This window comes from Mustela lutreola, chromosome X (genome assembly GCF_030435805.1).
Source record: "Mustela lutreola isolate mMusLut2 chromosome X, mMusLut2.pri, whole genome shotgun sequence".
NCBI classification, from domain to species: Eukaryota; Metazoa; Chordata; class Mammalia; order Carnivora; family Mustelidae; genus Mustela; species Mustela lutreola.
In genome coordinates this window covers 101899363-101922893 of record NC_081308.1, presented here as the reverse complement: position 1 = coordinate 101922893, position 23531 = coordinate 101899363, and the positions used below count along the sequence as shown (strand labels likewise).

At 41.7% G+C, this 23531-nt stretch overlaps 1 protein-coding gene across 2 annotated transcripts in view; it reads right to left on the bottom strand.

Moving 5' to 3' along the window:
- The window catches only part of DOCK11 (dedicator of cytokinesis 11), a 188584-nt gene that overhangs the window by 46294 nt on the left and 118759 nt on the right, over positions 1-23531 (bottom strand). For both annotated transcript variants that reach the window (XM_059158508.1, XM_059158509.1), the window contains 9 exons: positions 20346-20462; positions 18648-18723; positions 17284-17393; positions 15242-15353; positions 9318-9384; positions 7751-7798; positions 6057-6199; positions 4680-4795; positions 3417-3554 (listed from right to left, as the gene is read on the bottom strand). In XM_059158508.1, coding sequence (XP_059014491.1) covers positions 3417-3554; positions 4680-4795; positions 6057-6199; positions 7751-7798; positions 9318-9384; positions 15242-15353; positions 17284-17393; positions 18648-18723; positions 20346-20462 — 927 coding nt within the window. The remainder of the gene's footprint in view (positions 1-3416; positions 3555-4679; positions 4796-6056; positions 6200-7750; positions 7799-9317; positions 9385-15241; positions 15354-17283; positions 17394-18647; positions 18724-20345; positions 20463-23531) is intronic.

Genomic DNA, 23531 nt, shown 5'->3' with positions numbered 1-23531 from the left:
ATGCTGTGCAGATAATGAATGTTTAATGAATGCTTTCTGATTGGCAACTGGGAACTCTCATCAGCAGTCCCACCAGATGAGACTAAATCTTGCTGGGCAAGATACTCTAGTATGAAAACAAAGGTGTGAGGAAGGGCATGGGAATAGTGTAGTTAATCCGCCACACTTAGCCTCTACCTCCACCATACTTCTCTGAGGGGACAATGGCCAAAATCATCAATGACCTTATTGTCAATCCCCATGGACTCCCTTTCCCCATTCTTATTACACCACTCCATACCTCCTAATACTGCTAAAACTTTTTTCTCCTTTGGCTTCCATGATATCCCTCTTTTTTACCTTTCTTCCCACTTCTGTGATTGCTGCTCCCCTCTCATCTCCACAGATTTCTTTTCTAGCCCTTTCTATGTTGTTTTTCTTGACTGTATTGCTCTTGACCTTTTTTTTGTTGTTGTTTGTTCTCCCTCTACATACTCTCCAGGGGAAATAAAACCACTCCCATGGCTTCAATTACCACTCATATGCTGATGATCTCCCTAGTTCACTATGCTCCAGTTAAACTGGGCCTTTCAGTTCCCAGAATTTTCAGTTTTTTCCCAAATCTGGGCCTTTGCATATGCATGCCCTTCTCCCTAGAGTGTTCTTCCTTGGGCTTTTCAAACAGTTGACCCTTTTTCATATTTCAGGTCTCATTTTTAAAGGGATAAGCCTATTTAAGTAAGATATCTGTGGAGCACCTAGGTGGCTCAGTCGGTCAAACTCTTGATTTGGGCTTAGGGCATGATCTCAGGGTTGTGAGATCGAGGCTCATGTCTGGCTCCACACTGGGCATACAGTCTGCTTAAGATTTTCTCTCTCCCTCTTCCTCTGCCCTCCCCACCCCCACCCTGCTTGTACATGCACGTGCGCTCTATAAAAAAAAATAAAATAAGGTAAGGTATCTCTTACAAATCATTATTCTCTATCTTAGCACCTTGGTTCCTTCCCAAAACTTATAATTACTATTTTATTTACTCATTTATTTTCTTTCCCCCAACCCCACTAGACTAGAAGCTTAGCGAGGGCAGAGACTATGTTTCTTTTGTATCCCCAGCACTGTATCTCTAGTACCTAGTACAGTGCCAGATAGAGAAGCGGTGTTCAATAAATACAGGATGGATGGATGGATGGGTGGATGGGTGGGTGGATGGATGGATGGATGGATGATGGATGGATGGACGGTGGATGGATAGATGGACGGTGGATGGATGGATGGATGGATGGATGGGTGGGTAGATGGATAGATGGATGGGTGGGTGAGTGGATGGATGGGTGGGTGGATGGATAGATGGTGGATGGATGGATGGATGGGTGCGTGGATGGATGGATGGGTGGCTGGGTGGATGGCTGGCTGGCTAGATGAATAGATGGTGGATGGATAGATGGATGCATGGATGGATGGATGGATGGGTGGGTGGATGGATGGATGGATGACTCCAAATCTAGTTTTCTAACCCAAATCTCTCTCTAGAGCAAAGATCTATATATCCAACAGCTAATCCTAACTGCTCTAACTGGATATCCTAAAGGCACCTTAAATTCAACAGGTCCACAAAACAGAACTCATTAACTTTTATCATCTCTTACCTAACTTATTATAGTAAGTCTTTTTCCTGCCTTTATTATTGCCACCAATCTACCTTCCACACTACTTTTGAGAGAGTTTTCCTCGCCTGCACCAATCTGCTTTTAATACAAATCTAATTGTGTTGGTTCCATGCTCCCTGGGGGCTAAAAGATGAAGTCCAACTCCTAAGATAATTACATAACCATCTGGTCCCCCTGACCTCTTCAGTTTCATCTCTCGCTCAGTCCATACTAAGTTCTATCTCTACTGCAATGGAGAAACTTTTGCTAAATTTGGACATTTTCCCTCCTCCTCCCCACACTCATTTCCCTGTATAGACTTGTTTTATTCTAGTGGTATTGTTGGATATGCGTGCATATACGCGTGTATATTTCCCTCTACTGTACAATAAACCCTTGGACTGTATCCCTGACACAGTGTCTAACACCAGGACGTTCCTACTTGAAAACTGTTTGGTTGGTGAATTATTTCTGAATTTCTTTCCCTTAGTTGCTTATAACATGCTTGTATTGAATTCAGTTCTCCAAATACTTCTTTATTCAAAAATTATATTAAGGAGGGATGCCTGGGTGGCTCAGTGGGTTAACTGCCCACCTTTGGCTCTCCTGGGATCAAGTCCCACATAGGGCTCCTTGCTCAGTCGGGAGCCTGCTTCTCCTGCTTCCTCTGCCCCTCCCCACACTTGTGTTCTCTCTTGCTTGTTCTGCTTTTCCCTCTCTCAAATAAATAAATAATCTTTTAAAAAAATTATATTGGAGTGCCTGGGTGGTTCAGTTGGTTAAGCGTCTGCCTTTGGCTCAGGTCATAATCCTGGGGTCCTGGGATTGAGCCCTGCATCGGGCTCCCTACTCAACGGGGTGTTTGCCTCTCCCTCTGCCCCTCTGCTCGTGCTCTCTTTCTCCAATAAATAAATAAAATCTTAATTTAAAAAAAATCAAAAAATTATATTAAGAAGTGGCCATTAAGAAACAACCTTCAACTCCACCCCAGTTCTGTATCGAGTAAATGCAATAAGCCAGCAGACAAATAGTGATGACAAAAAAGTTCTCCAGGCCCAGCTATTCCACTACACAAATCAATTAATTGAATTTCTTTGTCTTGTTGGAGTTTCATCCTTGCGTAGAGGCCTTGACTGTAGCTTTCCATAACTGCAACTCCATCCTGGCTTATGATGCCCTTTATTACATTTAAAAGCCATCAAAAACAGACCAGGAGGAATAAATTTTGGCCATCTGTTTGAATCCAATTTATTCCTAAGAGCCTGGGCTGAGGTTTGCGTCGAGATGAGGTAAGCAGCCTGAACATTTGGAGCCTGCAGACACAATTAGCTTTGAAAGGCAGAAATCATTCGCCTGAACTCGTACTGAGTGCCTACTGTTCGCAGGCTATGATAGGAGACCCCGGGGTTAGACAACCTGGTCTCTGCTTGCCAGGGGCTCATACAGGAGCACGTGGATTAAGTTCTATAACCTCGGCATGAGAATACTTGGAGAAGAAGCAAACTAGAAAAAAACCCGGCAAAGCTGGTCATCTGAAAATGAGACTTTTCCTAGGAGCCTGTGGAAAAGGGGAAGGAATGGCGATGTGAAATAGAAAGCATGTTCAGACTTTACGGGGTTCTTGTTGGGCCGTCTTTGTGTGTGCTGCTGTTCTACATCTGTACTTACAAAGGCCCTACTTCATAGCTTCGTGGACTGAGGTTCGAGGACGTCACTCCAGGGCCCCGCAGTGCCCTCTTTCCTGCCTGCCATGGAGGGAGACCCACAAGCAGCTCGAAAGCTGTCCTTACCTTACTGATGAAGGCTCGCAGGGAGGCAAAAACATGTTTCAGCGACGCTTCGGACTGTCCATTTTTAAGGAATGCCAGATGGATATCAAATACTTTTTTCATTAGTGGGTTGTGGCCATCGTTATTTAACAGTTGACTCTACAAAACATTTAAAAAAAATACATTTTGGGGGTGCTTGGGTGGCGCGGTTGGGGAAACATCTGCTTTGGCTCAGGTCATGATCTCAGGGCTGTGAGGTCGAGCCCCACACCGGCTCCCTCCTAGGCGTGGAGTCTGCTTAAGATTCTCTCTCTTCCCCTCCCTCTGTCCCCTCCTCTATTCTCTGTCTCTCTCTCTCTCTCAAAAAAAGTAAACCTGGAGGGCCAAAGCAATTAACTGCATTACACAGAGAAGAGGGGAGAAAATGACTGATTTTAACTCACGGGGAAGCAAGCACAATTTTCTACTTTTGAGTTCTCCTGCTAATATTACATTATGGGACAGTTACGTCATTTTTACTCTTCAGAGCACTCTCCTATTATCTCATCTTACTCCCTCGACAACCTTGCAAGATCATGGTTTTTACCTTCTTCTTTTTAAAATCCTCACGAAAAAGGGGCACCTGGGTGGCTCAGTTGGTTAAGGAACTGCCTTTGGCTCAGGTCATGATCCTGGAGTCCCAAGATCGAGTCCCGAACCGGGCTCCCTGCTCAGTGGGGAGTGTGCTTCTCTCCCTGACCCTGCCCCCTCTCATGCTCTCCCTCTCTTTCTCATTCTCTCTCTCAAACAAATAAATAAAATCTTAAAAAAAAAAATCCTCACAGTGCTCATTTGTGTGGAGAAGCAAAGATCTGAGAAAAAGCACTGAACATCTGGCCAGGGAAGCTAGTCAGCCTGCCTTGGCATTGTCAAGCCTGACAAAACGCCTCATCACCATGGGTATCTGAGCAAACCAGTTCAATCCTAATTCGAGCTAAACATGACTGGATATATTTATAAAAGTGTGACAGAAAAGGGCTTTAAACATACACACAAAAATCAAACAACAGAAGTTCAGAGGTAGCAGGAAGCTTGAGGGCAAATGAGTCCAAACCCCTCCCTTCGTGGATGTGGCAAGGGAGTCTCCGTGAATCCCCAAGGTCACACAGTAGCCAAACGAAGTCTGTCATCCAAGTTTCCAGACTGTTCATTTGGGGCTTTTTTACTACTCTGTGCTTCCTCTAATTAATTTGTGTACAATGTTTTCTTTAGGACACCACCTGAAGTGTGACTTCCCATTTTTACCTTGAAGCACTGGGTGAAAAACGAGATGGTATCCAGCACCGTTAGGGAAACTTCAGTAGCAGTGTTGCCTTCGAGAAGTGCCTGATGGAAAATGTCTGCTTCAGTTGTTGCGGAGCCTAAGATTACAGAAAAATAAGTTAACACAGACCAACGCAGAGAATCACGTGACTGTTTTGAATGATTATTCGCCTCCCCCGCAAGACTCAGCGAGAGACAAGCAAGAAGAAAGGGGGCTCTCAGTATCCGCAGACCTAATGAGCTTCGCTGTATTTATTTATTCCTTAATCAAATATGGTCCTGGCTAATCAATGCCACTCATTCTTACTTCAGCTCTGTTATCAACAGCCCTGCAACACGTAATTAGGTGTCTCCGCTTCTTTGGAGACAAGATCTCAGGGATGAACTCAGATGATGTGACTAGGGAACAAAAATGAGAAATTGCAGACAGCTGGCGACGTCACCTATGGTGGTGCTCCCCTACCCGCCAGATGTTTCTAATCATGCCAATGTTAGGGGACTTGTTTCTAGATTAGAAGAAAAACAAAGCACCTGGGCCGACCGAAGGCAGCAGGTCCCTTATATTTTTACAAGGGACAACAGCAAAGCCGAAGTCCATAAAACTTGCATTTTTTTTAAAGGTCTTGAGTCTATTATTAGCTCAGGGTCCATCTACCCAAGACATTTGTTTTTATTATTAGTCCTCATGACAAAGCTAGTTTGGCTGGCTTCCTTTTCGGCAACCTCCAGGGGACTATATGGAAATGAAAGATTTCTCTTTGACTTTTTATTAATATTTGCTTTTCAGAGGATCACTTCCACTTATAGAACCCTCCAGCCTTCCCTGCCTGGTCAACATTTCTCTCCTTGCCCTGTTCTCCTTGTCAATATTTCAACACATGTGCAATATGCCTTTGTCAAAATAGTATTTGCAATTCTCTCACTTCTGCATTCAGCTCAGCAGGGGTAAGCCCTTAAAATCATTGAATGAACAGATATTATATATACTGAACAAATATTATAGATACTATTATATGAAGATGCCATTGTTTGCACTGAAGTTTAACAGTAGGAATGAAGGCTAGCCAGTGTAAAATAATATGATGAGAATAGCAACTCAGTGGGGGGAAAATCAGTTTCTTTAATACCGAACTAAGAGAAAAACCATGGTTACCTAAAAATCACTGGAAAATCCACACATAGTTTATTAGGTGTTCCTGGATGACAAAAGGACTATACATAAACACAGAGATACATAAATACATCCATAGATGTGTGGTCATTTCCGATTGTACTGGTGATTTAAGCTAGAATTCCTTCAAGGTTCCATAGCATTATGTGTATGTTTCGAATGGGTAGCCTACCCACATTTTCACTTACTGTGATTAAGTGTAAATGAACTTTCCAGGCTGCTAAGATGCTGAAGTCGGGCCTGCATCACTCCTGATCTGTTTCGAAGAGCTGGCATGGTCTGCGATTTTCGGTCTATTCCAAAGTGCTTGGACAGCCAGGCATCATGTATCCTAAAAATATTTTAAAGTTAGGAAATGGAGTACTCTAATACTATAGCTCCATGATATTTTTTTAATCTTTAAAAAGATTTTATTTATTTGACAGAGAGAGAGGGACAGCAAGAGAGGGAACACAAGCAGGGGGTATGGGAGAGGGAGAAGCTGACTTCCTGCTGGGCAGACAGCCTACACAGGGCTCGATCCCAGGACCTTGGAATCATGACCTGAGCTGAAGGCAGATGCTTCAGCAACTGAGCCACGAAGGCACCCCTCAATGTTATTTAAATAAATAAATAAATAAATAAAATCAAAACAAAAGATGAGGTTTCCACATAAACAGTACACTGTGTTCAATATTCTATCTACTATTACTCAGCTTGAACGAGGCAGCACTGGAAATTGTATGAAGTTTTAGTGGATATTTAAAAGAGCCTCTGCTATGAGAATATAACTAAGGAATTTAGAAAAAGCTTCTTCCTTTCCTCCTTAAAAAATCAGAATCAAGTGGCCAACACTCTGTAAGGCTTGGTCTTTTCTCAAAAGGCAAGGAAGGGCAGGAGTCACAGAAAATAGTCCGAGGGGTACTCAGAGTGGAAATGAGGTGGGGAGAATTTCTGGGGTTAGATGTGCACGAAGGAATGCCAATCTAATCTGTTTCTGGCCTGGCCTCAAACCTCGATCACACATGTCTGTTACTAGGATATGCCAACTTTTGTTTTCCTTCAGTTTTAAGATCCCATTAAAAAAAAAAAAAATTACAGCTGGGTCATACGGGAACCCAGGAAAAAAAAAGAGTTTGTTTATCCTCTAGTAAACAGAGTGGGAGAGCCAGCAGAATCACAGAGGTGAAGGCTCACAGTGGTAGTTACCAAGCTGGCTCCAAGCCACAGGGAAAGAGAGTGGAAATCGTCACCGGAATTACCCATTATTAGGATGTTCCTGACACTCAGCCATGAACTCCATCCAAATTGTCTGTTTAGTTCTTGGAAGTGCCATGGAATTTCACTTTTATAAAAAGGACTCTATCTGAGCTCCTTAACTCTACCCTCTAAAAATAGATCTCATTGAAATAAGTGATCTTTTTCTTAGGGTCCCTCAAACGTGTCCTAAAGTATTTACTTCATCAAGACTTAGGCGGCAAAAAGAAGAGAATAGCTCACAGAGAATGCATGTCCCAGCTGCTGTTGCAGACTTCTATTTACCTTAGCAACTGAAGTCAATATTGACAGGTTGTTGGTAAAAGTACAGACCTTACAGTTGTTCCCACTTTATGATTTGCTGCCTTCCCCGGGATCTAAGCCTTTTCTCACCTCTTTCAGAAAAGACAAGTGTCTGTTCTTGGATTAGAACAGAAACTCCGCGTAGCAGGCTAACTTCTACCCTTTGGAAAACTTAAAAATACATCCATTCACACTAGTTTAATTTACAGTTTGAGCTGAGACATGTTAAATGAAGCCCAGGTAACTCGCAAAATGAAGAATCTAGGTTTTTACAGGGCACGATCAAGACTGCCATCTGTTGGAAGAGAAGGGAAAAAAAAGTGGAAATTGTAGTGGGAATTACCTGGCTATGTTTCTTTTCCCCATGTATCTGAAGTGGAACAAACACACTCTAGGAAGAAAAACAACAGCACATTAGCGAGATATTGCCACGCTTTGCATTTTAACGAGCAATATTCAAAAACTCATGTGTTCCAAAGAATGGCCCATTTAAACCATATTACAACAATATGTTTTGGTATACAGATACATACACATAACTACTTGTGGGTTTGCCATATTATATCTTTCTAGGTTTATTTGCTACAACTACATTAGCAACAAAACGCTCCATATTTCTTCACCTACAATTCTAACGACATTTAAAAAGTTTGTCAATGCAAATAATGATTCTACGTCGTGCTCTATAATGTTTCATAGCAAAGATCTCTAGTTTTAGCCATTAATACCTAAAGAAAAAGTTTCTTAGGCCCTAAAAATTAGAGCAATTGCTATATTTTTAAAATGGCATTAAATACACCTTCTATTATTCAAAAATCTCAAACACATCCAGAAGTTGGGAGGGGAGCATACTAAATTCCCATGTACTCAGCACCCACCTGCTTCAACAGTAATCGGCACAGGGCCATTCTTGTTCATTCTCTACTCTGAACAGGTGTCCTGCTCACCCTCCATTCTCCCTACCTCCTATATTTTTTTTTGAAGCAAACCCCCAACATCATATATTTTCATTAGTAAACATTTTGATATAGTTTTTTAAAATTGCAACCTCCGTTTTGTTTGCTGATGTTTCCTGCAAAACTTTGAAAGACTTTTGTTTTGAAAGACATGCACACATAAACATCATATTTATGCATGCTCTTTATTTATTTTTAAAGCAAGCTTTGCACCTAACATGGGTCTTGAACTCATGTCCCTGAGATCAAGAGTTGCATGCTCTACCGACTGAGCCTGCCAGGAGCCCCTGGGTGTTATTTATCTAAAAATTCCTCAGATTTCATTTTAATTTTTCTATTAGCTTTCCATAAGGATATGCAGATAGCTCAGCAAACAATCTAGGACAACTTCCCAACTCCACCTTCCCAACTTCCCAAACACAGATAGCTCAGCAAACAATCTAGGACAACTTCCCAACACCGCCTTCCCAACTTCCCAAACAACACTCGATTTTTCCCCAACTGCCTTGGAATGGAGAAGAATACATATATATATGCATATATACATGTGAAAAATATATATATATGCACATTTCTGATGCTGGTAGAATTACTCAGCTCTACAGAGGAGTACAAATTCTAAATTCCAGTCATTGAAGCTGCTCCATTAAGCCAGCATCGGCTCCAAATGAATGCTTTTGGACAGCTGATGCCACTTCTAGTTTTCTAGATCACAGAAAGACTGCTGCTGGGATGAACGATGGTCTATTATTAGCTAATTTTGCTGCTATCATAAGTATTCCATCTCCATGTTTTGTCCCATCTGTATGAAGAACCTGTGTGCTGGCCTTGATGCTACCAAAACAGTTGACTATTTCCTATGTTATCAGTAAATAAGCTGTTGGGGGAAAAACAGGTAATATTTTAACCCCCAAACAAGGAGAAAATTGATGAAAATAAATTAGTATAACTTACTCGAGAAGGATGAGAATGTTTATGAGCTCCTGAGGAGAGACTTTATTCCAGTAAGTTAAGAGAGTATCTGAAAATGGAATAAACAAAGTGGCAGATCTTGAAATAAGCACAGTAAATAGCACAGTGCCCCCAAAGTATCAATAACCAAGCTTCAACAACCGTCAGTTCCCAGCCGGTTCTTTGATCGATGTCCTCCTCTCCCAGCTCATTGTTCAAGGCACACATTGTATTTGTGTGAATTAATTCCAGATATATCACTTTATCTGTAATTATTTAATGATTATTTTTATTTAGTTTGTAAATATTCTTTTGGATGGCTGATACTAATCTTCATATCATCCCTGAAGACAGAGGAAGGGAAAAAGGACTGTTTTCAATGAACTTCCTGAAATTTTGCATAATGCCGCGTGCTTAGGAGTATTTTTCCGAAAGGAGGGTCAAGCACCTTTGCCTGCTACTCTAAGGGCTCTGTGAACCAAAAAGTTTGAGAACTTTAAACTTGAGAAGAAGAGATTTTTTTTTTACCCTTTGCCTTTGTATTATAAACTCTGAAGTCTTTTTTTTTTTTTTTAAAGATTTTATTTATTTATTTGACAGACGGAGATCACAAGTAGGCAGAGAAGCAGGCAGAGGGAGAGGAGGAAGCAGGCTCCCCGTTGAGCAGAGAACCTGATGCAGGGCTCGATCCCAGGACTCTGGGATCATGACTTGAGCTGAAAGCAGAGGCTTTAACCCACTGAGCCACCCAGGCACCCCATAAACTCTGAAGTCTTGATATTATGCAAATAGATACACACACACACACACACACACACACACACACAGTTAAAAACAAAACAACAGGCTGAATGAAAATGGAGTTGCTTATGCTAAGCCTCCCACCACCAAACCTAGACAATTACAGTTCCCACTCGCCCAGGAATGGAATTGTAAACCAGTCAATTAGGAATCATCTGATGGGCACTACTAAGGTAATCTGCCTGACAGAGCCCTGGCATCCCCTAGACAAAAGTGACTTTGCAATAACAAACCCACTTTCCCTGCATAAACTTTCCCTGCATAAACTTCCTTGCTCCAGCTCCCTTCTACCTCTAGAAGTCTTTCATTTTGTACAGCACCTCAAGACTACTTTGTCTGCTAGATTGGATGCTACCTGACTCTAATCAATTTTTGCTCAAATACACTCTTACAAACATGCCTGCTTATCTTCTAACCGTATGTCCAGGCGCATGTATCTAACTATCCCAGATATAAAAGTCCCTTAAATCTATCATGTATACTTCTCTTTTGACCCGCTTCTTTACTCCAACACAGTAATTTACCGAGATTAAAAAGAAAAAATACTGCTGCCATTTAACTCTCCATTCATTTTTCATTTACTTTTTAAAAGATTTTTATTTTTAAGTACTCTCTACGCCCAGAGTGCGCTAGAACTCAATTGCGAGATCCTGTTGCATGCTCTACCCCCTGAGTCAGACAGGTGCCCCCTCCGTTCCCTTTTTATGCTACTCAGATATAGCTCTTGGCGCTCATAGCTCTTAAATGTAAAAATGTCATAGGCATCGCAAGAGTGGTAAATGACAAAACTGCCAACCCAGCTACAACCTGGGCAAGATAAGGATGGAAGACTAGGCAATGTTGGCTAGGCGGAGAGGGGGAGACAGGGAGGAATGCAGGGATTTTGACTTTACTTCCAACTGTTTCTAAAAGCCACGGGTATTGATACTTTCCAAAACACTGACCCTCAAGAATAAAAATGCTAAAAATGGCATCGTTAGTTTGTTTAAAAAAAAAAAAAAAAGCGGGCAGGGACTTCCGGTCTCCCCCACTCCTGCCTTTTGATTGCCGTGCTGCTGGGAGAAGCCCAGATCCCCCAGAAGCCACTGGGTTTCCGGCCTCTCGGCCTCCTGTCGGAGAGCAGCGTGAGGGCGCCATCCTCTCTCTCCCACGCAACGGCTCTCTTCCCACCAAAAGGCCGGTGCCTTCTTCCCACCCAAAAACTCCGGAACTTTCTGCCCATCCCTGAACCACCCCGGTGCCAGCCTCGTGCCCAGAGACAGCTTCGCAGGTCTGTAAAAGGGGAAAAGGCCTCATCCCAGCCGCGGCTTAGTGCTAGTCAGCAGCTCCTCCGCCATTTTCTCGGCAACGGCGGTAGCGCTGTTAAGCCGCTGGCCTGTCTCCACCGTTTCCAAACCCCAAATCGGCGAGACATGATGCAGGCTGGGAACATGGGTGGAGGAGAGAGGGGAGGTGGTAAGAAACCCTCAGGAAGAGAAAAATTACAGTTTAGTGTATGTGATGTATCATCTGATGATTTTAAAAAAACCTGGCTAATGCTAAAAGAGCTCCACGACAAAGAGCTACGCCGTTTACAGGCAAAATTAGCCAGTTTGAGGAAAGAGCGACTGGCCGATGGAAGGTGGACGGGCTCCACAGCCAAAATTAAAGAGCTGACCGCGCAACAGAAAGTCCTCAGTAGCACCATTCAGAACTTGCGAGATCAGTTAAATGCAAAAACATGTGAACGCTGTTTGCTGAATGAAAGCTACAGGAACACACTACAGCAGGAATTTTACGATATCCAACAACAAAATCTTCACTTTATTGCTCAGCTTACTGAAGAAAGGAATAGGTTAAGGGAAGAAAATCAGAAGCTTTCTGCAGAACTAAAACGGAATCTGCAGCATTTGCCCCCTTCTTTTTCTAGTAGTGATGATGAGGTATTCATTCCCTGTACTCAAAGGTCTGTGCCAGTTTTCTCGGTCAGGGAGCCCTCCCCAGGAACTCATGTGTATCTGCCTGTCAGATTGATAAAGCAATCAAATACTGAAGAGATGAAAACTGGACGAAAGGAACGACCACGAAGTCCAAAGTTTTCGATTCCATTTTATAGTCAGGACCTCTTCGAGGACCGGGAGACCTCTCCTGAGCAGCCTTATCCTAATAGCAGTAAGCCTGGCACAGAGAGCAGTACCAATCAGAAGTCACCTGCAGGGTTTCCTTTAACATCGATAGTTGGTCCTCAAAAGCGGCAAGGATTTCAAGATGTTTCAAACCACGAAGACCAGCTTGGCCAGCCGAAAAGGAAACAGATCTTCACCCAGAGGACCTCCACCCAAAGGACCACCACACAGAAGTGTGAAACTCAGATTGACTTCTCTTGGAGCCTTTCCAGTATTTCTACCACAGGCAACCCCACTACTCAAGTCGTATCTGAAACTTCAGAGGAAAATATGCCTGATTATAAAGGAAGTTCATTTCCCCCTTTTACACAGAGTAAGGAAAAGCCCTCTTTAAATGTATTTCCTTTTGACTATACTGTAAGATCTAGTGGGAAAAAATCGAAGAGTGGTATAACTCAGTACAACATTGGGTTTTCCGTAAGAGATTGCAGCTACCCGATACCTTTCACTGAACAATCCACTGGGAAGAAGAATGTTAATGAGTCTACAGATAAGGAGCATGATGCCAATAAGCCTCTCGGTGATACCCAAAGTTTCATCTCAGGGTCTGCAATAAAGAGAAAAGCCAGGACACAGACAGAAAAAGAGGGAAAGTAGCTTTGCCTCATCCTCTCAAGGAAAATGCTCTTCTTTTACAAGAGGACAGTCTTCCTGTCAATTCACTGTGTAACTGATTATCCCTGACTCTGATTCCATTTCTCCAGAAATAATAAGACAATAAGAAAAAAAAAGTTTGGCAAATGACTAAGACTTTGAAACAGTGACTTATTGCCAATTAATAAAATGTAGCCACAAATAGAAAAGGAAATTCATTCTGTGGAATTCCTCCACTTCCACATTATAAGTGTAGAGGTCTGTCATCTTTTTGTTGAAACTAAGTTGCTACTGTTTATGAACCAATAAAGCCAAGAAAGGACCTGAAGAGTATGGACTTCTAAGGGTTCAACATTTAAATGCATACCGAGTATCTAAAATATTTACCAGACAAGACAAAGTAACTAGAATACATCCACTGAGAAAGATCCAGAAGCAGAATTTTTCAGAATAAAATGAATATGACTTTACACATACAAAAGATAAAGAGGAGATGTGACATGGACTGTATACTAGTTATAAAAATGTGCTTTTAAGAATCAAAAAGCAAGAGCAGAAGAGAGAAAAATCTAAGCAAAAATTCAGCAAGCAAGGTCAACATTTACAAGAGGAGCAGAACTATGAAGTTCTCAAGAAACAAAGCAGTTATGGTCTTATCCATCACATTAAAAAGCTGCCAGAGGCTTAACCCTGGTAATTACAGTATATGGTGTGAGAGTGGGCGTGTATGTGTGCAGGTGCACACATGTGTGCATGTGTGTGCACATGCACTCTGCTGGAGTGGAGATAAGGAGAAAGTAGTCAGCAGTGCATCTCCCCAACTCCTTTCCCTGCCCCCTCCATTTTTCCTCCCCCTGCCCCCAACTCACTTTCCCTGGGCAGTGGTGGTATTCAACTACTTTTTTTTCTTATTTTTGTTTGTTTGTTTTTTCTCATGTGTCACTTAGGCCTTTTAAAAAAAAAAGCAAATTTATTGAGAGAATTCATGGGCCATAAACCCCATTTAAATAGTGCACAATACAGCAGTTTATAGTATTTTTAAAGAATTGTAAAACCACCACCCCAGTTTTAGAATATTAGATATTTAGAATATCTAAATATTTTAGAATATTTTCATCACCCTAAAAGGAAACCCCATATACATTAGCAGTCACTTTCCACCTTGTTGCTCACGTCTCCATCTTGCAGGAAGACAAAAACAGTGAGCTGTGGCTGTAGTTGTTAACTGATCCATTATCTCTCAGACTGAAATACCACTGGGGTTAAAAATGATCTCCCTTTATTTCTTTCCCAAAACAGGGAGGTACATCATATAGTCTCAGTATAATCTTTGACTTTTACTCTAAATTATTTAGTCTTAGAACTTTAAGATTATAGTTGTTTTTTGACTTTTATTAATAAACTCTTAAGATTTATTATTCATATCTAGCTTTTCTGAGGTCCTTGATGGTTAACTATCAAATTATTTTATGTTTTTATATCCTGCATTATTATTTAAAAAAAGATTTAGAGTAATATTTTAAAATATTTAACATAGAAATATTTAAAAATACTTGAATATAAAAATGTTTAAAATATTTAAATATAGAAATGTTTAAAAATAAAGCAAGTAAGTAAAATATAATTATGATAATCAGAACCCGGGTGCTTTCATGTTTTTCATTCCTGCATACATTTTTTTTTTTTTTTAGTAAAAATATTGAGAAAAGGAAGAAAAAGGAGGGAGTTGTGTAAGTGAATGTGATATTTGGGAATAAGATAACCTAATTTTACTTCCAGAGGACTTGCAGTTTATGAAAACCCTTTGGTTAGTCTATCATATAAAGAAGTGTTAAAACTAATAAATAATACAACTGTACACCAAAGGGGGAAAAATGAAGCCTGAAAAACAGCGTAACACCACACAGTGCCACAGGCAGGCACCATGAAGATAACAGCAGCATTCCCGACCCTCCGAGAACACTTCCTGTCTTTTTGTTTGCTTTTGGTTTTCCAAATCCTGGGTCAAATAAAAGCTTAAGTATTAAATGTGACTCCTGGTTATTATTTCCTTCTGTTTACTTTGGTCATTTAATGCGATACAAGCTCTGCATGGAAAAAAATATGTTTAGCACTTTTGAAACTACAGTTTCATTTTAGAAATCAATTTTTAAATTAAAAAAACAATAGTGTGAAGAATCAAACCCAGATGATCCCAATAAACCCATTTTAAGTTAGAAACAGAGGAAAGTTTTAAGGTCAGAGTCTGCAACGATCTGTTTCTAATGTGCTCGTGTTTTACGTACAGGGGACGATCAAATATTTGTTGCATGAACCTGTGAAGGGGGATGTCTAGTAGAGACCATGCTTAATATGCTGGTAACTCACCTTCGGAAATCATTTTCACTATATACAGGTAGCACATTAAGAGGCTTCTGATTTCATACTGGTCCAGTCGGTTATATTGGGATACACTGCTCCTGGTAGAACCCTGTCGGGTCTGTAATAGAAAGGGCTATTGTCAAACAATATTGGTACTAGAGATTCCCATAGCCTTTAACTCAATAACTATTTGTATCATTGGTCCTGCTAATTCTAAGCCCAAATCCAATTTTCTATCACACTTGGAAGGTAAATGAGCTGAATCTTTCTTTGTTGCTACTGCACAGAGTAGTATCACTAGAAATTACCTGGGGGTCTTCATCAAGATAACAGCCATGAACACTGTTTCATTCCCGTGAGCTGTGTTTAAGTAGCAGTAAAAAATTCAAATTACCGTATGTGGCTATTCCAGGAAAAATAGCTTTTACATGCAGGAGGAACTTAACTAAGGTATATGGAAGCACAGAAACATTTTAAGCTCTTTTCATTTAAATCTTTCAGAGTTTATAAATTAAAATCCAACCTACAAATCATAGGTCAGGAAATCTGTATTTTTAAGGAGGGCTCATATGACAAGATAATTACATGAAGAAGAATCCAGTAATACTTTAAAACCACAGCTTCTACAAACTAGTGATGTTCCTTTTAATGATTTTTGTTAAAATCTCAGTTGTTAAGCATGACAAGATCTGACTTATTTGGGGACTTATATGAATAGAATGTTAATAACCTAAAGAATTTACCTTATTAAAAACCAGTTCTTTCACAGTTGAGCTAAACTGAGCTGGAAATAGGCATTTACTAAACTAGGATTTACTAAGAACGAACTTTCACTTAGAGCACAACACCTAGGTTCTGAATGTTTGCTAGCTGTGTGATTATTAAGTCATTTAGCTTCTTTGTCTTTTATCTGCCTTACCTATGATAATGTCTATTGACAGAATTCTAAAAGCCGTAAAATAGGTACCTTTGTGAATGATTTACTATTTACCCCAAGGCTCAAGGAAGTATATTCCAGTGGTTCTCAAGGGGTGTTTCCCAATTAGCAGCATCAGCATCATCTGGGAACTTAGAGACACAAATTAGCAGGCCCCATCCCAGACTGAATTAGAAACTCTGGAGGTGAGGCCCAGCCATCTGTTTTTATTAACCCCCCAGGTGATTCTGAAGCACACTAAGAATGCCAGGATATAAGAGAAATATTGCTAGAATCAGAAAATCCAGGTTCAGGTCTGGCCTGCCATAGCTGTGTGGTTGTCCTAAGTCACAACCCCAGTTTTCATTTGTAAATTGAGTTGGAATTTATTATTTTTATACATCCTTCTAACCCTAATTTTATATGAGTCTGTGATCTTACACAGCAGCATTACATGGCTTTATTGGTCAAAATGAAATTTCTTGGGGGCACCTGCGTGGCTCAGATGGTTAAGCATCTGCCTTCAGCTCAGGTCATGATCTCAGGGTGGTGAGATTGAGCCCCGCATTGGACTTAAAGGGTGTTTCTCTCCCTCTCCCTCTGCTGCTCCCCCACACCCACCACTTGCCCTATCTTTGTCACAAAATAAAATAAAATAAAATGAGGTTTCTCTGTCTCAAGGCAGACATACTCAAACTTTAATGTTAGAGAATATGTTCTGATTAAGTAATGATGTGACACCGAGATCATCAATTTGGAGGCCTAACTTTTTTTCTCCCAGGTTATTTACTCTATCACAAAAGAACGGAAGACTGAATTAACCCTGCCAAGAAGGGATTTATATGACAAGGTGCATTAGATATTTTATACTTGAACCTTCCCTCTCTAGAACAGGTTACAGTATACGAAGATTAAAGGACGTATTCAAAGTTAGAACTCTTAAGGATGAATGCCTTATCCTCCATAAACAGTTTTAAATATTCAAGTAGCAGCTGCCATTAGAGGAAGGGACCAATGCAACATCCAAGAATTATGGGATGCTTTCTAGTAGAGAGACTTTTACTTATATAAAAAGACAGCCAACTGTAGCCTAACATATCCCCAGGGTTACCCCACATACTTTGGTTCTTACATTTTCAACAGTCCCGCTCTGATCTGGAAATCCTGTTGCTCCTTCTGGGAGGAGGGAACCTCTTGAATCTTCCCTCTTGATTCCATGTCCATTTGGAAAAGACCCATAAGCTGGAAAAAAAGCCAAGTCCCCATTAACAACAGGAAGAATGGTCAAAAAAATTTTTTTTAAAAATAAATACTAGGTTGGGGCGCCTGGGTGGCCCAGTGGGTTAAAGCCTATGCCTTCAGCTCAGGTCATGCTCCCAGGGTCCTGGGACTGAGCCCCACATTGGGCTGTCTGCTCAGCGGGGAGCTTGCTTCCTCCTCTCTCTCTCTGCCTCTCTGCCTACTACTTGTGATCTCTGTCAAATAAATAAATAAAATCTTAAAAAAGATAAGTACTGGGTTAATTTAGAAACAGATGTTAGGGAATAGATCTTAGTCATCTAAAACATGAACTTTTGGGGGGGGCGCCTGGGTGGCTCCGTTGGTTGAGCAACTGCCTTCGGCTCAGGCCATGATCAGTCCCGGGATCAAGTCCCACATCAGGATCCCTGCTCGGCAGGGAGTCTGCTTCTCCCTCTGACCCTCTCTCCCCTCTCATGCTCTCTCTCTCTCTCTCATTCTCTCTCTCTCTCAAGCAAATAAATAAAGTCTTCAAAAAAATTAAAAAAAAAAACATGAAGTTTCGGGGCACCCAAGTGGCTCAGTGGGTTAAGCCTCTGCCTTCGGCTCAGGTCATGATCTCAGGGTCCTGGGATCAAGCCCCATACTGGGCTCTCTGCTAGCGGGGAACCTGATTCCCCCCCACCCCTGCCTGCCTCTCTGCCTCCTTGTGATCTCTCTCTCTCTCTGTCAAATAAATAAATAAAATCTTTAAAAAGAAAAGAAAAAAAGAAAAGAAAACATGAAGTTTCTATTTTGTATCAAAACACCATAAGAAGCCTAACAAAGTGTGACTTTTTTTTTTAACCACTTGAAATACTTTATTACTTATGAAACAACAAGAGGCTGGAAGTAATAAACCAAGGCCACACAATTCAATAGAGAGTTCTATAGGTAAGGAAACTTAGGCCCAAAAAAGGGGAAGCGTCTTGTCTTAAGACTGGAGAGATCGGATCAGAAACCAGTGTTCTCATTATCCTCTATTTTGTCAGTATACCAAAGCTACATTTTAAACAAGCTTAGATAAGGAAACTTAAGCAAAAAAAAAAAAGGGGGGGGGCTGCAAGTGTGAGTCAGATTTAATTAAACTTTAGAAGAGCTCATGCTACATATAGTTATTATGAAGTATTTCAAAAGTACAGAGAAAAAAGTACAGAGAAGTACAGGGTGCATTTCTACACAGCCATGCAGCGTATACTCTTTAAAGGACTTAATTACCAGTGTCTTTGTCACTGCTCAGACTCCCTCTACTTGTAGGTGAAGTGAAGCCACAGGCAAACTCATCCCGGGATGCCTGTAACACAAGGTGACACAGCTGTCATTTCAACAAATGTGTACATGAGCATGAGACATTGGAATGAACAGAATGGGAGGGTCTCCTAACTTTAAACAAAGCTCACTGTGAAAGTCTAGATCAGGTATCACTGTTGGTATTTCAGTGACATCTCTTTAAAGATGGGGCACTAGGATACTTTGCAAGCAAGACCTCTGACCAAGTAATAGAACCCGAGATGGCTGGCGGAAGCAGCAACTACCACCCAATAATCCCCCTGGGAACTAGGTGCAGTGCTTGAAGGAGAGGTGTGACCAGAAGCTCTAGACGAATTTGAGCTCCAGAAGAAAGAACAGATAAGTCAAATACTTTCAAAGATCACTGTCGAATATTTTGGAGTGAGCATAGGCAGGAGTAACTGTGTTTGGGAAGAAAGACCAGCCTAAAACCCAGGTAGATAAGGCAGCCCCCACATTTAGCTGAGGTACGTAACTGGGAGCTATAGGCAATAAAGCCATCAGGAAGGCTTAACAGCAGCTTTCTCAGGAACCCAAGGCAGGCCAGACAAATCGACTAGGGCATTTGATCGGGCTAATTGCCAAAGGAAGCCGTAAAGGACACAGTCTATCCCGCGACCCAATAACATGACACGGCAACTCAAAGTGGGAAGGCCATCTTCGGCCATTCAGAACATGGAGTGGGGGCAGGGCAGGACTTCACAGTCCCTCTGGGCAGACTAGAAAGGGTACAGTTCTGTGCACCACATTTTAATAGGCTGACTGGTAAAATGGAGCATATCCAGAAGAGCGTAACCAAGGCTGTCAAAGGGTTTGGGAATGACAAAAGATGAAGTAGAGGTAAGTATCTGGTCTGGAGAAAAATTTAGAAAGCACTTGTGCAAGGGGTGTCATGTGCAGGTAGGAACAGATGTGTTCCATGTCTCTCTAAGAAGGCCAAACTAGGACAAGCAGGTTAAGAAAACCTTATAGGTCTAATGTGAGAAGGAAAGTTTTAATTACTACAAAGGCAAAATGTTATTTTGCCCAATGGGGGACTGGTCACCATCTGAGGCTCCTTTAAACACTAAGATTCTAAAGGGAGAACAAAGCACAGACTAACTGTGCCGAGCGGAAAGCAACTCTGAAGAACTAAAAGAAGGCTGTCCCAGGAAAGGAGAAGCAAAGGAATAGTTTAACCCCTGGTGCCTTGCACTGCGGAAGTGAAAAATCCTTGATTCCATTTCCAAGTTGAATATCGGAAGGCAAATAATGGTAAATCTTAAAACACTGGGTGCAAAGGATTCCTGGTATTCTCTTGGACCTTGATACTCAGAGTGTGGTCCTTGGACCAGAAGCGGGCAAAAGTGTGTTAGAAAAGCACAGTCTCAAACTCCACCACAGGCCTACTGAGTTAGAGTCTGTGTTTTAACTAAATCCCCTGGTGATTCGTATGCACATTAAAGTATGAGAAGCAGGGGCACCTGGGTGGCTCAGAAGCACTGCTGTAGGGGAAAAAAAAGTGTTAACTTTAAACAAGGAATGAAGAGCAATGCTTAAGATAGAGCCCATATAGCATATGATCCCAATTCTAAACGCAGTCAATAAAAGGGAATAAAATGCCCGGGGAAATACATTACTACTTACAGAATTGGGCAAGGCTGCACAAGAATACAAGGTATCTCGACCCGCTAACCGCTGTATATTTTCCAAGAGCAGTCCAACAAACGGTAGGTACAATTGTGCTATTTTGGCCTGCTGGTTCTGAAAAATAATTATCCAAAGCTCAGTAGGGATATAATAGGGATATAATACCCCCAATAAAGCTAGCCCCCATCTATCAGTTTCAAGACTCAAAGTGGGCTAATATCCACAACAAATTAGTGAACCATGAGGCTATTTATACTTACAAGTCTCAAAACTAATTACCACGGAACCTTCTTGGTATTTGGATATCTACGCTCTACAGAGTCAAATCACAATCCCTCAATGACTACATAAAGTCAAAGGTGAAAGCTCATTCTTTGAAAAATAGTGGCTGACCTATAAAGCTGATAATATCGGTTCCATTCTTTAACTCCAGTGAGGGCTGAGATTTCACAAGCACAAGGATGGTGTCTACCTTGTTCACCACTTCAACCCCAGTGCCTGGGCAGATAGGAGACACTCAGTACACGTTAACTGAATAAATGAATCAATGGGAGAAGCCTCAAAAATGGTGAATTACTGGAGTGCCTGGGGTGGCTCTGTGGGCTGGGAGGCCAACTCTTGGTTTCAGCTCAGGTCAGCATCCCAGGGGTCCTGGGATAGAAACTTCCATCGGGCCCTGAACTCAGCAGGGAGTCTGCTTCAGGATTCTCTCTCTCCCTCTGCCCCTCGCCCTCTTCTCTTGCTTGCTCTCAAATAAATCTTTTTTTTTAAATGGTGAGCTACGGGACGCCTGGGTGGCTCAGTGGGTTAAGCCGCTGCCTTCAGCTCAGGTCATGATCTCAGAGTCCTGGGATCGAGTCCCACATCAGGCTCTCTGCTCAGCAGGGAGCCTGCTTCCTCCTCTCTCTCTGCCCAACTTGTGATCTCTCTCTCTGTCAAATAAATAAATAAATAAATCTTAAAAAAAAAAATGGTGAGCTACTCTATTCCTTAAAGAAACATTTGTTACTGTTGTTGTTTTAAAGATTTCATTTATTTATTTGACACAGAGAGAGGGGGAACACAGGCACGGGAAGGTGGGAGAGGGAGAAGCAGGCTTCCCGCTGAGCAGGGAGCCCGAGGCGGGGTTCGATCCCAGGACCCTCCCAGGACCCGGGGATCATGACCTGAGCCAAAGGCAGCTGCTTAATGACTGAGCCACCCAGTCGCCTCCTTTTTTGTCATTTTGATCAAAGCAATTAAGATAATGTGATCTTGGCCCCCAGAGTCAACTGTAAGACTTGGAAGATAAATTTGTAAATAAATATATTTATCCCCTGGCTACTAGCAGTCTTAACATGGTATCTCTTATTTGAAAATGTATTTATTGCTTCTCTCAGCTCTAGACATTTCTCATCCGACACGTACAAACACTTGAGTCAGCAAAACCAGTGGATATAATGGCATAAATGTTGCCCCTTCACATTTCATGACTCTGGGAGGTTTTTTCTGGGGACTTAGAGAAGGTCTCTAGGGCTTAATAGTCAACCTACAGAATACAGAAGATCAATAGTACCTCCTTGTTGCCTGAATTTGCATTTGTTATTTAGGCTGAACAATTTTTCATATTGTTCATTATTTCTGGGACTCTGCCCCAGATTGTGCTGAAGGGCACAGAGGTCTGAGAGCCAATGATCGCCAGCTTCCCGCCCAAGGCAGGAAGGGCCCTTCCCTGCAACTGACAAATGGTTCATGTTCACACTCTAGCCCTTCTCTGGTTTCTGTTAGAAGGGTCCTTTAGCTTATTTACTCCTTGTAAGTTCTACCTGCTAGGTATAGCTCTGGCCTGTGGTACTACAAGAGCAAGGCCACGCCCCATTTTTACAGGGCAATTCTTCAAATAGTTAAAAGATCGTTACCAGGAATCAGCTTAATTCATTCTCCGCAAGGCTAAACGGCCCTCATGGCTTCCTTTATTCTTCACATGGCTTCGGCTTCAAGGCTTTTCCCCATCGTGGTCACCCTTATTTGGCAGTTCTCTAGTTTTTCAGTGTCCCACTTTGGCTTTGATAGCCACTATGGTCTCATGGCTAAGAACACGGATCTTGGATTTTATAAATATATGAATTCCCAATCTCCTGTTGCTGTTCCTTGACTGTGATCAAATCACTGAGCCACAGTTTACATTTCTCTTTTGTAAAATGGGGATAATAATAATGATACTAATTCAGATGAGGTACTTAATACAGCGTCTGACATGTAGTGAGTCCTCAGTCAATTTGAGCCGCTATTATTAATACTACGGCTTCTGGATGGGAGTCTACTTTCATTCCCCAGTGATCACTAGGCAAGGAGATACTACAACTCTCTCAGCAGAACAGGAACACAGGAAAACATACAGTGTAAAATATATTAAGCTTTGCCTGCACAAAAGTCCGAAAACCACCTAGGAATCTATTACTAGAAGAGAGTTTAAAATAAGGAATTGTTCAGGGGCGCCTGGCTGACTCAGAGCGTGACTCTTGATCTTGGGGTTGTGAGTTCAAGCCCCACACTGGGTGTGGAGCCTACTTAAAAAATAAATAAATAGGGGCGCCTGTTGTGGCTCAGTGGGTTAAAGCCTCTGCCTTTGGCACAGGTCATGATCCCAAGGTCCTGGGATGAGCCCCGCACTGGACTCTCTGCTCAGCGGGGAGCCTACTTCCTCCTCTCTCTCTGCCTGCTTGTGATCTCTGTCTGTCAAATAAATAAAATCTTTTTTAAAAAATAAATAAATAAATCGATCGGAACGGGGTGTATCCATATGATGGAATAATATGCAGATTTCTAAAAATGTGGTAGCTCTAATCTTCAGGATGTCTTGTTAATTAAAAAATACATAATGATTCTCATTATACATACACACACAACATATATATATATATATATATATATATATATATACACACACAGACATATATATATGCTTCTGCATGCACAATTTACATGGGGTTAAGAAATGGGAGAGAAGCATTTTTTTTAAAGATTTTATTTATTTATTTGACAGAGAGAGATCCCAGCAGGCAGAGAGGCAGGCAGAGAGAGAGGAAGGGAAGGAAAGCAGGCCCCTGCTGAGCAGAGAGCCCGATGCGGGACTCGATCCCAGGACCCTGAGATCATGACCTGAGCCGAAGGCAGCGGCTTAACCCACTGAGCCACCCAGGC